This window comes from Bufo bufo, chromosome 4 (assembly GCF_905171765.1).
Source record: "Bufo bufo chromosome 4, aBufBuf1.1, whole genome shotgun sequence".
In the NCBI taxonomy this organism is placed as follows: Eukaryota; Metazoa; Chordata; class Amphibia; order Anura; family Bufonidae; genus Bufo; species Bufo bufo.
Window position 1 is genome coordinate 374,527,857 of NC_053392.1, and position 18,533 is coordinate 374,546,389.

The 18,533-nt window shown below is 44.8% G+C and overlaps 1 protein-coding gene across 2 annotated transcripts in view; it reads right to left on the minus strand.

Annotated features, from left to right (window-relative positions):
* VNN1 (vanin 1) overlaps positions 1-18,533 on the minus strand; it is a 125,101-nt gene that overhangs the window by 46,738 nt on the left and 59,830 nt on the right. Inside the window, exon 2 of one of the 2 annotated variants that reach the window (XM_040429154.1) lies at positions 12,085-12,307. In XM_040429154.1, the coding sequence (XP_040285088.1) occupies positions 12,085-12,288 (204 nt within the window). In that variant the 5' untranslated portion in view covers positions 12,289-12,307. Of the gene's footprint in view, positions 1-12,084; positions 12,320-18,533 lie in introns of both variants that reach the window. The other variant, XM_040429155.1, reaches the window with a different exon arrangement.

Here is an 18,533-nt window from a genome sequence, read left to right on the forward strand (position 1 = left end):
TGCGGATCCGGCAACTAATACGGCAACGGGACACCTAGGGTCGTGTGCAGGGGGCCTAACCCAAATCTAAAGCTGGGGTTGCACATAGATTTATTTTATGGCATGTTTTGCACTTTTGATGCATTTTCTTGACATTCATTTTGAGTGCATATTTTAGGCAAAAACGCCACCTCCAGATGTAAGCTATAAGTTTACGTGTAGCATCCTGCTTGAAGATTCGCCATATACACAAAGTGCAAAAATATATTTGTCATGTCATCAGGGGCGTACATAGAAATCACAGCCAGAATCTAAATGAGGCCCCATTCCTTGTCCCGTCCGACTACCTACCCCTAGCCCCTCCCACTACCTGCCTTGGCTACACTGGAACAGAATACCGGAATATCATCGCGTGCACCTAACCTTACTCGATAAACCATGACCGCTGCTTTTTATATAGTGTGCAATCCTTCCCCCATGGACTGTGCCAGCTGCTGCTTTTTATATAGTGTGCCATACCCCACTGTGCCCCCATGAACGGCTGCCTGCTGCTGTTTCACCCTCCTCCCCTCCCTCCAGTGCTGACTCACTGCATGTGCCTCTTTAGCCGGCTGTCACTGTGGCTGCCACAGTCAGGGCTGGGGTAGATCTTCAGAGCGCTGGACTGGGTCCTCTGGACTTTTGATGCTGCTGGATGGGGTCAGGTCTGGTTTGAGCAGTCAGGTCCCAGTGCAGTGTGTGCTGACAGAGGAAAAGGGATGGGACAAGGTGGTAGAAATAATTAACACTACCTTAATTACAAAAAAACTGAATTTTAAAACACTTTACAAGGTGCAGACAAAGAATACTAAATGATTTAATCCAGTCATTCACAACTGGTGTTTCTCTGACTGCTGCAGAATCTCATGATACAGAGCTCAGCTGCTGCAAAACTTCTTAAATTACACACCTCAGCTGCTGCAGAACCTCCTAATACACACCTTAGCTGCTGCAGAACCTCCTAATACACACCTCAGCTGCTGCAGAACCTCCTAATACACACCTCAGCTGCTGAAGAACATTGTAATACACACCTCTACTGCTACAGAAAATCCTAATACACACCTCAACTGCTGCAGAACCTCCTAATACACATCTCAGCTGCTGCAGAACATCATAATTCACACCTCAGCTGCTGGAAAACCTCATAATACACACCTCAGCTGCTGCAGAACATCATAATGCACACCTCTGCTGCTGCAGAACATCATAATACACACCTCAGCTGCTGCAGAACATCATAATGCACACCCCAGCTGCTGCAGAACATCATAATACACACCTCAGCTGCCGAAGAACATCGTAATACACACCTCAGCTGCTGCAGAACCTCCTAATACACACCTCAGCTGCCGAAGAACATCGTAATACACACCTCAGCTGCTGCAGAACATCATAATACACACCTCAGCTGCTGCAGAACATCATAATACACACCTCTACTGCTGCAGAAAATCATAATACACACCTCAGCTGCTGCAGAACATCATAATACACACCTCAGCTGCTGCAGAACATCATAATACACACCTCTACTGCTGCAGAAAATCATAATACACACCTCTACTGCTGCAGAACATCATAATACACACCTCAGCTGCTGCAGAACATCATAATACACACCTCAGCTGCTGCAGAACATCATAATACACACCTCAGCTCCTGCAGAACATCATAATGCACACCTCAGCTGCTGCAGAACATCATAATGCACACCTCAGCTGCTGCAGAACATCATAATACACACCTCAGCTGCTGCAGAACATCATAATACACACCTCAGCTGCCGAAGAACATCGTAATACACACCTCTACTGCTGCAGAAAATCATAATACACACCTCTACTGCTGCAGAACATCATAATACACACCTCAGCTGCTGCAGAACATCATAATACACACCTCTACTGCTGGAAAACCTCATAATACACACCTCAGCTGCTGCAGAACATCATAATGCACACCTCAGCTGCTGCAGAACATCATAATACACACCTCAGCTGCTGCAGAACATCATAATGCACACCCCTGCTGCTGCAGAACATCATAATGCACACCCCAGCTGCTGCAGAACATCATAATACACACCTCAGCTGCTGCAGAACCTCCTAATACACACCTCAGCTGCCGAAGAACATCGTAATACACACCTCAGCTGCTGCAGAACATCATAATACACACCTCAGCTGCTGCAGAACATCATAATACACACCTCTACTGCTGCAGAAAATCATAATACACACCTCAGCTGCTGCAGAACATCATAATACACACCTCAGCTGCTGCAGAACATCATAATACACACCTCTACTGCTGCAGAAAATCATAATACACACCTCTACTGCTGCAGAACATCATAATACACACCTCAGCTGCTGCAGAACATCATAATACACACCTCAGCTGCTGCAGAACATCATAATACACACCTCAGCTGCTGCAGAACATCATAATGCACACCTCAGCTGCTGCAGAACATCATAATGCACACCTCAGCTGCTGCAGAACATCATAATACACACCTCAGCTGCTGCAGAACATCATAATACACACCTCAGCTGCCGAAGAACATCGTAATACACACCTCTACTGCTACAGAAAATCATAATACACACCTCAGCTGCTGCAGAAAATCATAATACACACCTCTACTGCTGCAGAACATCATAATACACACCTCAGCTGCTGCAGAACATCATAATACACACCTCTACTGCTGCAGAAAATCATAATACACACCTCTACTGCTGCAGAACATCATAATACACACCTCAGCTGCTGCAGAACATCATAATACACACCTCAGCTGCTGCAGAACATCATAATACACACCTCAGCTGCTGCAGAACATCATAATGCACACCTCAGCTGCTGCAGAACATCATAATGCACACCTCAGCTGCTGCAGAACATCATAATACACACCTCAGCTGCTGCAGAACATCATAATGCACACCTCAGCTGCTGCAGAACATCATAATGCACACCTCAGCTGCTGTAGAACATCATAATACACATCTCAGCTGTTGCAGAACCTCATGATACACATATCAGCTGCTGCAGAACATGATCATCTGATGCTACAGAACACATAAGGCTTTGATCACAACTGTGGTTAGGAGCATCTGCTGCAGATCAGGTCATAAATGCTCTACACAATTTTGCAGCCTGCCAGGCTCCATGATGGAAACCCATCAGGCCTCATCATAGTCAGAGGGACCCATCAGGCGTTGTCGTCCATGATGAGCCAGATCTAGCACTACTGATATTTTCATTGTTGTTCTCCTACAACAGAGCAGAACATCTAAAGTCACTAGTGCAGATGTGAACAAAGCCTAACACACACCTCACATGCTGCAGATCATCAACATAGTAAGGGTCCATTCACACGTCTGTAGTGTATTGCGGATCCGCAATACACCCAGCCGGCACCCCCATAGAACTGCCTATTCTTGTCCGCAATTGCGGACAAGAATAGAACATGTTCTATTTTTTTCAGAAGCCACGGACCAGAAGATCGGGGCCACGTTCTGGAAATGCGGATGCGGACATCACACTGTGTGCTCTCCGCATCTCTTCTGGCCCCATAGAGAATGAATGGGTCCGGATTCATTCCACAACGTTGCGGAACGGATCCGGACCCATTCTATGGACATGTGAATGGACCCTAACAAGAGATCTACAAGTCTCAACATGACTGGGATGTTATTGGAAATTAGAGGGCAATACACGGAGGGGTAAAAGAGGAGAGAACTACAACTTCCAGCATGTTGAGGCTGTAATTATTGGACATTACAAGGAACGGGGATAAGAGGAGGGAACTACAGCTCCCATGATGTCCAGATTATTATTATAGAGCATCAGCTGACATTACTCGGTGAGGGTTTTAAGAGGAGAGAACTACAACCCCCATCATGCCCAGATTGTTATAATTGGGCATCAACATACAATATACAAGTGTCCTACACACCTCTTCAGGCCTTTTTACTCCCTGGAAAACATCTATGATGTACCAATACGTTTTAGACTTTATCCTGCCTTTCATCAGCACAGGGCACGCTGTGAACGGCACAAGTAGCACTGCAATACTGCTGCTGTCTGAAACAACTAACAGCAAAGCTCATTTGGGGAGGCTGCTCCCAGGGGTTGCTATAGTAAGGGGAGCCGTGTGCTCTGCCCATGGACACCAGAAAACATGGTGGCAGTGCAGCTGAAGACTACAGTCCGGACATCAAGATGCAAGTGCAGAACAGGGTGCTAGCAGCAACATGTAATGTATCAATGCGCATTGAGTCCTATGAGAGAAAAGCGCTTTACAAATGTTATTGTTATCAATGTGTGTAATGTATGGGGTGCAGTGTACGATGTAAGTGGTGCAGTGTACGATGTATGTGGTGCAGTGTACGATGTATGTGGTGCAGTGTGTGATGTAAGTGGTGCAGTGTACGATGTATGTGGTGCAGTGTGTGATGTATGTAGTGCAGTGTACGATGTATGTGGTGCAGTGTGTGATGTGTCCAGTGCAGTATGTGATGTATGTAGTGCAGTGTGTGATGTATGTGGTGCAGTGTGTGATGTATGTAGTGCAGTGTACGATGTATGTGGTGCAGTGTGTGATGTAAGTGGTGCAGTGTGTGATGTATGTGGTGCAGTGTACGATGTATGTGGTGCAGTGTGAGATGTAAGTGGTGCAGTGTACGATGTATGTGGTGCAGTGTGTGATGTATGTAGTGCAGTGTACGATGTATGTGGTGCAGTGTGTGATGTATGTAGTGCAGTGTACGATGTATGTGGTGCAGTGTGTGATGTATGTGGTGCAGTGTACGATATATGTGGTGCAGTGTGTGATGTAAGTGGTGCAGTGTACGATGTATGTGGTGCAGTGTGTGATGTAAGTGGTGCAGTGTACGATGTATGTGGTGCAGTGTGTGATGTATGTAGTGCAGTGTACGATGTATGTGGTGCAGTGTGTGATGTATGTAGTGCAGTGTACGATGTATGTGGTGCAGTGTGTGATGTATGTGGTGCAGTGTACGATGTATGTGGTGCAGTGTGTGATGTAAGTGGTGCAGTGTACGATGTATGTGGTGCAGTGTGTGATGTATGTGGTGCAGTGTACGATGTATGTGGTGCAGTGTGTGATGTATGTGGTGCAGTGTACGATGTATGTGGTGCAGTGTACGTTGTATGTGGTGCAGTGTACGATGTATGTGGTGCAGTGTACGTTGTATGTGGTGGAGTGTACGATGTATGTGGTGCAGTGTGAGATGTAAGTGGTGCAGTGTACGATGTATGTGGTGCAGTGTGTGATGTATGTAGTGCAGTGTACGATGTATGTGGTGCAGTGTGTGATGTGTGCAGTATGTGATGTATGTGGTGCAGTGTGTGATGTGTGCAGTATGTGATGTATGTGGTGCAGTGTGTGATGTATGTAGTGCAGTGTACGATGTATGTAGTGCAGTGTGTGATGTGTGCAATGCAGTATGTGATGTATGTGGTGCAGTGTGTGATATATGTGGTGCAGTGTGTGATGTGTGCAGTGCAGTATGTGATGCATGTAGAGCAGTGTGTGATGAATGTGGTGCACTATGTGTAGGGTTGCCACCTTTTCTTAAAGCCAAAGCCAAACCCAAACCCAAACCCAAACAGAAGGGAGGGTGGGCGTGTCTGAAGTCAGCGCCGCCCTGGGCTAGCATCGCATCACTCCCAGCTGATCACTGTGCCCAGGTCTGCGAAAGGTTGTACCCGGGCACAGGATTACAAACCCGGACTGTCCGGGTCATTCCTAACTGTGTGATGTATGTAGCGCAGTGTGTAATGTATGTGAAGCAGTGTGTGATGTGTGTGGTGCAGTGTGTGATGTATTTGATGTAGCGTGTGATGTGTGTTGTGCAGCGTGTGGTGTATGTGGGTGAAGTGTGTGATGTATGTGTAGCAATGTGCGATGTATGTGGTGCAGGGTGTGATGTATGTGGTTCAGTGTGTGATGTATGTGGGGTAGCGTGTGATGTATTTGATGTAGCGTGTGATGTGTGTGGTGCAGCGTGTGGTGTATGTGGGTGAAGTGTGTGATGTATGTGTAGCAATGTGTGATGTATGTGGTGCAGTGTGTGATGTATGTGGTTCAGTGTGTGATGTATGTGGGGTAGCGTGTGATGTATGTAGTGCAGTGTGTATGCAGCGTCCCACTACATGTGTGTGGGCACTGCTTAAAAGCACTTTTTATATTATTAGTAGCACTAGGTTGTAATGTATAACTTTGCATTTATGTATCTGCAAAATCCCTGTTAACAGGCCTATTAGGTGTAATTTATACATCCCACCACTAGATGGGGATAAAGTTCAGGTCTTATATATATACCTAGGTCAGGCCTAGTTAGTCAGTTGAGGATCAGGATAGCTAGGAAAATGTAGTTCAGAAGAGAGCAGATCTGAGGGAGTCAGATCAGAATTAGTGGGAGGAAAGATAGAGTGAAGACTTCATAACACATATTAGTGAGTGGAGCCAACTTCGCTAGTAGGTGATACTCAGATGTTAGGCGCAGAAGAGCGTTTTTCTTCTGTAGCTGGACTATAGACTTGCATCCCTGACCAGTAGGAGAAGAGTTTGCCTCCCAGGAAAAGAACCAAGCATTCCTAAGAATTCATCGGTGATAAGAGCTATTATTGAGGGCCACAGACACCTTTGCATGGTGGAGGATTTATAGCTTCAGGCAGCCACACCAACCTTCTGAGGGACAGTTGAGTTTTCCTGTCTAAAAATATTCAGCTTGTAGGGAAAATCAAGGAATAGGATCCCACACATCTAAAGAAACCAGGTACACCTAACCCACTGCTCCAAAACCCACGAAACCTGACAAGCCTAAAACAGTGGATTTGCAGAGTTAACTCTGTACCATCAAGAGACTGCATATTTATACTGCTGCAACCTAAGACATCCAAAGTAAAAGTTGTGAGTTGCACCTTACCACTGTCTACCTCATTATTACCACTATTGGTTGTACCACCATTAATGGTACTGGCGTCACGACAAAAACCATCAAGGAACTCAGCCGCAACAAGCACCCTAAGCACCCCTAACATCAAGGGCACCTCCACCACCATCTTGGCTAATGCTTCCTACCACAGAGCGTGCCCCGGAGGATTTCGTGCTGTCCACCTCAACACTGTGCTGCCAGCCCAGGGAGGCTTTCTGCTAGCCGTGAGTAAACTGATGAACTGTGTGTTATATTATTTGGCCCCTCATCGGTCCACCGTGCACCTCACGTGTTGCCCCTGCGACTGGCTGGCTGCATGTAATGTATGTGAAGCAGTGTGTGATGTATGTGATGTATGTGATGTAGCGTGTGTGGTGCAGCGTGTGATGTGTGTGGTGCAGCGTGTGATGTGTGTGGTGCAGCGTGTGATGTGTGTGGTGCAGCGTGTAGTGAATGCAGGCAGGACATTATATCCAAGTGATAAGGTACAGGGAAGATCCAGTTTATTGGACTGTACTTTTTCACTTGGCTATAATTACCAGATGCTAATTAGATTACATAAATACCCACCTCTTAGGCCACATTCAAATCACCACTATATATTTCTATTGTTCTGCTCGATTAGATGATCAGAACAACAAAAATAACAGAAGTGCTGTAAGGCTGGGTTTTTGTCATACATTTAACGCACACAAAAAAACTTATACGTTAACAGATGCCTCAGACAGATGCCGTACTATGCCATCTGTCACCATAGAGTTCCATTGTACAATAAATAAAAAAGTATACTTTGCAGGATGGGAAAGCGTAGTATACCACGTTTTTTTACATCCTGCAAAGTCCAGCAAACCAATATATACATTTCATGTACAATAGAACTCTAAGGCCTCTTTCACACGGGCGTTGCGGCAAATGTGCGGGTGCGTTCCGGGAACACCCGCGATTTTTCCGCGCGAGTGCAAAACATTGTAATGCGTTTTGCACTCGCGTGAGAAAAATCACGCATGTTTGGTACCCAAACCTGAACTTCTTCACAGAAGTTCGGGTTTGGGTTAGGTGTTGTGTAGATGTTATTATTTTCCCTTATAACATGGTTATAAGGGAAAATAATAGCATTCTGAATACAGAATGCTTAGTAGGTGATCAATTGAGGGTTAAAAAAATAAATAAAAATTAACTCACCTTCTCCTCTTGTTCGCGTAGTTCCCGGTCTCTTCTTTACTACTTTAATGATGAGCTGTGGGCTAAAGGACCTTTGGTGACGACAGATCACATGCTCCAATCACATGGTCCATCACCATGGTGATGGACCATGTGATTGGAGCATGTGATCTGACGTCACCACAGGTTCTAGCCGGTAGTTCATCTTTTAAGAAGTAAAGAATAGACCGGGAACTACGCGAACAAGAGGAGAAGGTGAGTTAATTTTTTTATTTTTTTTTAACCCTCAATTGATCATCTACTAAGCATTCTGTATTCAGAATGCTATTATTTTCCCTTATAACCATGTTATAAGGGAAAATAATACAGTGAATAGACTGTCACCTAGCAACCATGCGTGAAAATCGCACCGCATCCGCACTTGCTTGCGGATGCTTGCGATTTTCACGCAACCCCATTCACTTCTATGGGGCCTGCGTTGCGTGAAAAACGCAGAATATAGAGCATGCTGCGATTTTCACGCAACGCACAAGTGATGCGTGAAAATCACTGCTCATGTGAACAGCCCCATAGAAATGAATGGGTCGGTATTCAGTGCGGGTTCAATGCATTCAACTCACGCATCGCATCCGCACGGAATACTCGCCCATGTAAAAGGGGCCTAAGGTGATGGATGCCACTGTATGGCATCTGTCTGAGACGTTCATTAACATATATCTGTTTTTTGTGTACATTAAATGCATGACAAAAATGTGATGTGAACCCAGCCTAAGTGACAGGGAAGAAGTTGAACAGACTCCACTGACTATGATGGAGACATCCATCCATTTCCATTAGGGATCCTGCGCCTAAAATCCTGCATATAAGGCTTTTTTTATCCGGTCTTTTTGACAGAATCTGCAACAGAGCCCTCAAATGGAGCCTCCAATGCAGATATGAACTACTTTAGTCCTACATATTATGTATTTGAATTACTGCAACTTTTGTACTCCTGCTCCGCTAAAAATACGTCTCAAAAATGGTAAGAGGAGTAATTTTACTCTTCTGGGAATTTTTTTTTTAGTGCTACCTCTGACTACCAGCATGTCCAGACTGTTGTTATTACAGGCCTCAGCAGACATTATACAGAGAGTTGTTACACTGTTGTTGTAACTTGTAGGGCATCAGTTGAAATAACATGGATAGGGATATAATAGGACAGTACTACAACTCCCAGCTTTTCTAGAATGTTATTATGGGTTATCCCAGGACACCACTAACCTCTCTTCGTGTAGAGCTCTGGAGCAGGGGTACTTTGAAGTGTGGACATTTGCCCCTGTTTCCCCGATGCAAAGTCATCAACTCCTTATGTCTAAAAACTTGTATGGGGAAACTGCTGTGTCATTGCCATTGAGTATCATTGAAGCTCTAATGCAAGTCTATAACAGACGGGAGTTGTAACATTGTAACTGTTTGTGCTGAGTTTCTCCACTCCACCCCTCCCACTAGAAGTTTCTATTTCAGCCAGAAACTATATATAAGGAGAGCAGCCAGAGCTCTAGTGTCCTGCAGTTAGGGAACAATGCTTGGAGGAGGATACTCTGCCAGACTACCTGAGTGACGAGAAGAAGACATTGAGATGGGGATACTCTGCCACAGACCCTGGATCGCCAACCTTTTTCCAGGGTAACAGGCTTCAGAGAGAGAGAGAGGGACAGCTTTCTCAGACCTTTCCTCAGCATCAAATCATTTCTAATGGAGAAACCAGCCCTATGCATCCCCTGTATTGTTTTGCACCTTAATTTCTCCAGTAGATAAGCACACTGGTTTATTGCAGACCCTGACTCTCTGGACTTATTTCCTATTGGTGTGCACCACGCCTTACCAACCCTTCCAGAGAGCAGCAACATATGGTGACATCTCGACAGTGTCTGGGGGGCCCAGTATAGCGTTAGTGCCACCCCAAACCCGGCCAATTCACTCCATGCATAGCATAGGAGGTCCTCCCCCTCACATTGACATCCCACATTGACATCATCATGGGGCCTTCAGATTTCTCTGCACTGCTATGCTCTGGCTTCCTGTACTGGTCACATGGTGATGACATGAAACATCCATCTCCTAACCCTGTCTTCTCCTCTGCACTGGTAGCTATTGAATTGTAATTAGGAGGCGAGCCTTAGATCCACGACCGACCCTTTTCCCGATGGTCCCCATAGCAGCTGCGTGGTCTGCTTCCATTGGAGATATGCCACTGCATGTCACATATGCATTTACGGTATATTTCTGTATGTACATGGTAAAAAAACGCACATATTTTTAGTCACTATTAGATGAGGCAGAACTTTGTAGAGTCAGTTTAGTCTAAGTCAGTCTAGTCCAGCCTAGGGCTTAGAGAAGGAAGCACAAAGATGTGAAGTGACAGACCTGTCCTGGAAAAGAATCCAGCCAGAACAGGATCAGAGAAACATACAGAAGCAGGCCAGATAGGATCTAGAGGTGCAGAAAAAGTCTAGTACAGGACTTATACTGGGAGATTTATCAAAACTGGTATCAAGAAAAACTGGTTTAGTTGGCCATAGCAACCAATCAGATTACATCCTTCATTTTTGACAGCTCCTTTGGAAAATGAAAGATGGAATCTGATTGGTTGCTATGGGCAACTAAGCCAGTTTTTTTTTTACAGCCGTTTTAATAAATCTCCCCCATAGGCTCTACAGCACCAGTGACCAGGAGAAACCTTTGATGTCTGGATACACACATAGCATTTTGATCACCTGTGTAGATTTCCACATCCCACAGTGGACTTAGTGGAAGCATATTGTAAGTACAACAACCTGTCTAAGGGCTCATGCACATGTTGGGTGTTTTGTGGTCCACAAATTGCAGGTCCGCAAAACACTGATACTCGCTGTGTGCATTCCGCATTTTGCAATATGGAAGGGTCGGCCCCTCATTGAATATTCCTATATTTGTCCATAATGTGGACAATTATAGGACGTGTAAAATTTATGGTGTGCAATGGCCATGTGGATATACAGACACTCCAGTCTTTTTCAGGTTTTTTGCTGCCCCATTGAAGTGAATGGTTCCACATATGGACACACAAAAAATTTGACTTTTGATAAATTTAATGAACTTTCCACCAGCGCAAATTTAAATCAAAACTGACTTAAAATCTTCCCATCTTAATACATTCCTCCCAAAATCTGCTGTATGTGAAAGCCCCCTTCACATACGGCCTGTGTTTCCTGGACTGAGCACAGTTGTGTGAATCAGCCCTTATGCTGCCAAGCCCCAACAGCAAATATGGCGCAGCTGTACTGCTAAAAATCAGAAGACAATGCGCATTTTCTTATTAGTATTTTTTGGTGGGAGTTTCCTAAGTGGAGTCCTTAATTTCAAAGCAGACATGTTTCAATTAAGCTGGAGTAAATGGAACTTCGGATTTTACACATGCGAAGTTAATTCGTTCAAAAACTTTGGTGTTAATGCTGTTTCAGTACAGCATTAAAATGTATTGGCTCCCTAGAGTCAAACTTCATCTCGCCTGAAGTCTCGTGAGACTTACTATGGTATTCCTATCTGCGTATTTAAAAACATTTTAAAATAGTAATCTGAAGTAGGCTTTGGTACTAAGGTACCAGTCAGTATCAAAGCCCACTTTGGATTCCTAATTTAAAATGTTTTTAAATACGCAGATAGGAATACCGTAGTAATTCACCAAAGTCTCGCGAGACTTCAGGCGAGATGAAGTTTCTCCACAGAGCCAATACATTTTAATGCTATAAAGTTTTTCAATGAATCGCCTTCTACTCAATTCGCTCAAGTCTAGTAGCAATGTCATATATCAGTCAACATTGGGTCTCAACTCTTATAACACATTCTTATTGACTGCTAAAGCAATAGTCTTTACTCTATACTTAAAGAGTGCTACAAGTCACAGTACCTGGCCTGCTGCTGTCTTCACTGCTTCTTCAAGAATGTCCATATTTTTATTCATTAATTGCAGGGCTTCCTGTGTTGAGACAGGTTTTGGCATCTCATCTGGCAGTATGACGGCATGTTCATAGATTGCACCAATGAACTTTTCCAAAGCTTGGCAGCTTGAAGCCCAGAGTAAAATGGAAAGCAGAAAGCGTGCAGTAACCATGGTGGAGGTATTGGTACAGCTGAAAGACAGACTACAAATCTATAAATGCTCACCATGCTTATCTTAGACCTTTTATCTGTATGGTAAATAGCGTGCACACATAATCGGGAAACATTACACAACATAAACTGCATTACTCAACAATCATCAAGTGACAAACCAGGTGAAAGGTAATCTAAGATTACACAACCCAACATGTATGTGTACCCTAATCTTTAGTGAATTTTCTCCGTTAAAGGGTTTCTACCATCAGAATTACTGTTATGTAGCTGACTGACATCAGCGATGCGCTAATGTCAGCACTACATAACAGTGTGTTTTTTACCTTTGTCCCTGCAGCCGTTACGCTAAAATACACACTTATAAAATATGCTAATGAGCCTCTAGGTGCTATGTGGACGTAGATTCAGCACCTAGAGGCTCTGTCTACTCACCCTTTATCCCGCCCAGGTCCTCCGTTCTGCCCGCCCCGCTCCTCTTTGATTGATGTCCAAGTTCCATGCATCGGTGAGGAAATCCCACGCCTGCGCCGCACCAGGAGCGCGGCCTTCACCCACTGCGCCTGCGGCGAATACAGAAGTGAACGGCGCAGGCGCGGGATTTCCTCACCGATGCATGGAACTTGGACATCAATCAAAGAGGAGCGGGGCGGGCAGAACGGAGGACCTGGGCGGGATAAAGGGTGAGTAGACGGAGCCTCTAGGTGCTGAATCTACGCCCACATAGCACCTAGAGGCTCATTAGCATATTTTAAAAGTGTGTATTTTAGCGTAACGGCTGCAGGGACAAAGGTAAAAAACACACTGTTATGTAGTGCTGACATTAGCGCATCGCTATATCAGTCAGCTACATAACAGTAATTCTGGTGGTAGAAACCCTTTAAAGAGAGAACTGGTAGATTTTCCCCATTACATTTGTGTGCCACTTTGTGTAGTTTGTATAATGAAAAAAAATTATCAGCATGTGTTTTTATTATGCCCAGAACTGAGCACCAATTCTATTAACTTGTTAAGGACAAAGCAAATTTTTTGTCTTAAAGGAGTTGTCTGGGATAAGAGATGAACCCAGATATTTCCCCTTCTTTACCCAGGCAGCCCCTCTGAGATGAGCATCTCATGCTCCAATGCTCTCCCTTGCCCTGCTCTGAATCGCGCAGGCAGTGGCGTAGCGTGAGGGGGGGAGGCGGAAAATTTTAGGGGGCGCCAGCAGGGCCGTACCGCCAATTAGGCAAAGTGAGGCAATCACTCCAGGCAGCACGGCCCTGCTCACAAGTGGGGGGCGGCGGCAGGTCATAGGGAGAGGAGCGCTTTCATTGTGGAAGCGCTCATCCCCATAGTCATCTGTATCGCCGTCCTCAGGACAGCGATACAGATGGATGTGCTGCGGGGCAGGGGAGGGGGAGGCGTATCCCTTCCCCATTACTCTGATAGGTATGGGAGGGAATATAAAGGAAGACGATTAGTCTAAATAAGTGACACTTGGCAGAAGGAAAGGAGATGACAAAGTGAAACCAAAGCAAAGAACGTCATACAAGAGGTAGAGAAGAACGTCTTCCAGAACTTCTCACAGAACTGGCTGTGACACCAACTGGCTGAACTATAATACCAGGCACTGCCACTATAAGATGTAATGCACTATCCTTGGAAAGGTACCGGAAGCCTGCATCGCTAACCAGAGCTACGGAAAGTGCAGCGGCATCATGAAACAGCTGATCAGCGGGGGTGCCGGGACTTGGAAATCCTCTAATGTGATAATGATGATCTATCCTGAGGATAAGTCATCATTATCTTTTTGAGGACAACCCCTTTAATGTACTAAACCACTACTATGTCTGTGTTATCTATTGTATCTTTGTGGTTACTGATCAGCATATTGTATACAGACCCTGCGGTAACATGCAGCTAGCAGTGTATCAAACAAATGTTGGACCTGGATTTGACATTTCTTATTAAACTGTGTAGCTGGTGACTGGAGAACATTACTTGTCCATATCTAGATGGTCGGCTTCTTACTTCCCTGATTCGTTATTACGTATGAAGGAGCATCATGCATTACAGACTATAACACATTATGTGATGGGATATTCCAGTAATAACCTGTAATAGTCCATGGGAGTATAAAGTGTATAGTGAGAGCTCAGCTGAGTGAAGCGCAGAACTAGGAAATAGAAGTGGATGGGGACTAAGTTGGCTGACATGCGCAGTAAGATGGACGGAGCTAGAAATGGCAAAGTCCACAGACATGCGTGGTACCACCCTCTGACGTCATTGGCTCCAAGCCAATCAGAAGAGTGCGGAAGCACTAGGGGGAGGCACCCCTGGAAACGTCACCGATTACTCCACAGTGCCGCTCACAGAGATGACGTCATCAACTAAGGTCATAAAGCCGGCCGGAAGGAAATACACTCACACTCTGCCCTAACCCCTGAAGACGCCGGTCATCAGCGAAACATGTCGGGGGGCAGTGAGGAGCTTTAGTTTTAATACAGCACATCGATGCAGCCAGTATAACAGGAAGTAACACAGTGCCTAGATTACTACTGGCAGCGCGCAGCCAGAAAGGCACCAGTGTGAACTGTCCTGGACCAGTATATTTAGTTAGGAGATCCCTAATAGGAAACAGACATATACGAATGGCTGGGATGTACTGGAATTTTAAATGTGTGGCTAGAAATTAGCATTCTAAAAAGTATAACAATAAAGGTTAAGTTTTAGGAATAGAGGTAGGTGCAGGATTAACAGGTGTGAATCAGTCCTAGGGACACTAGTTTATGTATAGTGAGAGCTCAAGCCCTTATACAGTACATTACTTCCATGGGGGCTGCATCTGGTTGAGCCCATACACTTAACATACATTGCTCACATTGTTCAATTCACCTCTAAGGTGATATCTCAGGCCCAGATAGGGTACACATTGCCTCATCACCTGCAGACTAGATCCTAACTATTCCAGAGTTCATATACGTATGTATTCATTTTGTTTCTTCACAATTTGTGTTGTCTGCTATGCATGTAATCCATTAGAATAAAATGTGAGGTAGAAGGGTACCCATCATCAGTTATGACCACCTGTTGTGGTGAGGTAAACCTCTCAGTCATGGCCCCCCTGATGAAGAGGGGTAAAAATCTCAGGAATGGCCTCCTGGGGTGCAGGGGTAACCATCTTAGTTACGCCTCCCAGTTTGGTTTGCAAATCATTTATTTTATATAATATGAGATCCTGTTGGTGTGAACTCCCTGGAGTCATTGAGATCATATTTCATACGCTTATGAAATATATTGAGTCCTCTAAGCCAGCGAATATGGCTGGCAGGCTAGTTTTTTCTGATGAGATCTGTAGGGTCAAGAACCCTGTTTGTTGACTACTAATTTTGAGGTACTGTATGCATGTTTCATTGTTTATATTGATCAACTTTTGTTACTCTCAAGATTTCCTTTAAGGCAACAAAACGAGAGCAGCAATAAAGTACCTAACATAATCAGTAGTGTTGATCAAACCGCTCGGGTGCTCTAGCCGAATACATCGGAATGCTCGGGTGCTCTACCGAGCACCCGAGTATGATGGAAGTCAATGGGACAACCCGAGAATTAAACTAGGCAACCCCTGCTCTGAAGAGGGGAGGGTGCCTGGTTCATAGGAAAAGGTCAGAAATTGATGGAAATACCACAGAAATGGTTCAGTAACAGCATGGGGAGGATGTCTCGATGCATCTTGGACTCCCAGGTCGCTGCTGGGAATCATGTTGTCCGAGTCGTACGCCACTTTTAAATTAGAGGAAAAATTGTTAAGAAACATTCTTTCCTGTATATTTACTTGTATATAAAGTGCAAGTGCTGCCCAAAAAAAGGAAGAGGCACTCCAATACAACCTGTATATCACATAATGGTGGGCCTCATTCACATTGTGGTAGAATAGTTAAGGTAGTGGGACTCCTACACTCATAAAGCCTATGCAAGTGAAAGGGCTGCCAAAAATTACAAGGAACCGGCACTCCAAAACACCCTTTGTTACACATAAAGGAGGGCATTATACACACCCTTGAAAAATTATGATTGATGGCCTGCTGGTGACCCTCAAACATTTGGAGCAAGGGCCTGCTGATCTGAGCATCTACAACATTAGGGGGCGAAGGCCTGCTGCAGCATTGGTGGCTCTAATTAACCTCTGGGCGATTGCATGTCCCTGTGACGGCGACGATCCATTTGGATGTCTGCTCTATCAACTTTCAATATTCTTTTCTGCGCCTACCATGATGATCACGGGTAACGGGGAATCAGGGTTTGATGCGGGAGAATGAGCCTGAGAAACGGCTACCACATTCAAGCGAGGTCAATGGCTGAAATCTGATTGGCTGTTGTCTTTTTTTGTGAACCACTGTAATATGAATCCAAATGTAAAATATTTATGTATGAAAAATATATCAACCTGATTTGGTAATCCTCTCCAAATCTTGTGTATGTTTATTTGGAGTAAAGAACACCTGGAGGACTCATCACCATGATTCAACAAGAGTTATATAAAAAATGAATAATGCGATTTATTTTCAGTCTTCATATGAGTTAATTACTTACAGAATTTGTTTAGGAAAAGTCTTAATCTATTGTCCATGAGTCAGTGTTGAAAGTCCTTGAAGTATCATTGTTGAAGGTCAGGAATCCTCTTCTCAAGACTTCATGTGTCTTCATCTCTAGCCAGCAATAACAACCCCCAACAGACTTGAGAGTGAGTGTAAGAAGACCACCCCTTGTCTGTCTCTGTCCGTCTTTTATAGCATAGATACAGGCGTGTCTTTACTAATAATATGGGCTTATACATTGTCATATATGGTAGACTTCAAATATTAGAGGTGGGACGACAAATCCGTCGAATCCACAAATCCCTCAAATCCCCCATAACAGTGTCATCCACAGATCCCCCAAAACAGTGTCATCCACAGATCCCCCAAAACAGTGTCATCCACAGATCCCCCAAAACAGTGTCATCCACAGATCCCCCAAAACAGGGTCATCCACAGATCCCCCAAAACAGTGTCATCCACAGATCCCCCAAAACAGGGTCATCCACAGATCCCCCAAAACAGGGTCATCCACAGATCCCCCAAAACAGTGTCATCCACAGATCCCCCAAAACAGTGTCATCCACAGATCCCCCAAAACAGGGTCATCCACAGATCCCCCAAAACAGTGTCATCCACAGATCCCCCAAAACAGTGTCATCCACAGATCCCCCAAAACAGTGTCATCCACAGATCCCCCAAAACAGTGTCATCCACAGATCCCCCAAAACAGTGTCATCCACAGATCCCCCAAAACAGTGTCATCCACAGATCCCCCAAAACAGTGTCATCCACAGATCCCCCAAAACAGTGTCATCCACAGATCCCCCAAAACAGTGTCATCCACAGATCCCCCAAAACAGTGTCATCCACAGATCCCCCAAAACAGTGTCATCCACAGATCCCTCCCATAACAGCGCCATCCACAGATCCCCCATAACCGTGTCATCCACAGATCCCCCATAATAGTGTGTCATCCACAGATCACTTTGTTTCTTACACCGTTCACACAATTCTTATGTACAGGATTCCTAGGATTCGAGATTCGAAAGATTTGATATATTCAAGAACCTATTCGGATTTGAAAAATATTTGGATTCGTCCCACCTCTGTCAAATATAGTTCTTGACGTTCCCATACAGATCTCCCATTGCCAAGTGTATTACTATAAATGGTGTGTAATGTAATACATACTTTATATTAAATATCAATTAATATTATATCACATATTATTTAATAACCACCCAGAGAGGGTAGGTCAAGTTGCTAAAGCACAAGCGTCCAAGGAAGGCAGCAGGCGCATGCCAATTACCCACTCCCGACTCGGGGAGGTAGTGACGATTAATAACAAGAGGCCCTGTTATTGAAATGAGTACACTTTCCGTTAACGAGGATCTATTGGAGGGCAAGTCTGGTGCCAGCAGCCGACTTGCTCCCGGCCTCCACAATGTTCACCCAGTGTGCCATCATGGTGAGGATTGTGTTGACCAGACTCTTGGCTACTGAGACTGAACTTGTAGGTAAGGGCGCTACTGAGACTGGACTTGTAGGTAAGGGCCTGCTGCCTCTTTGTTGACTCTACATAAATTCTAGGCGATCGCACGTCCCCGTTACAGCGACGATCCATTTGGATGTCTGCCCTATCAACTTTGGAGCAATTTTTCAACAAGGGCCTTCTGGTATAGCACCA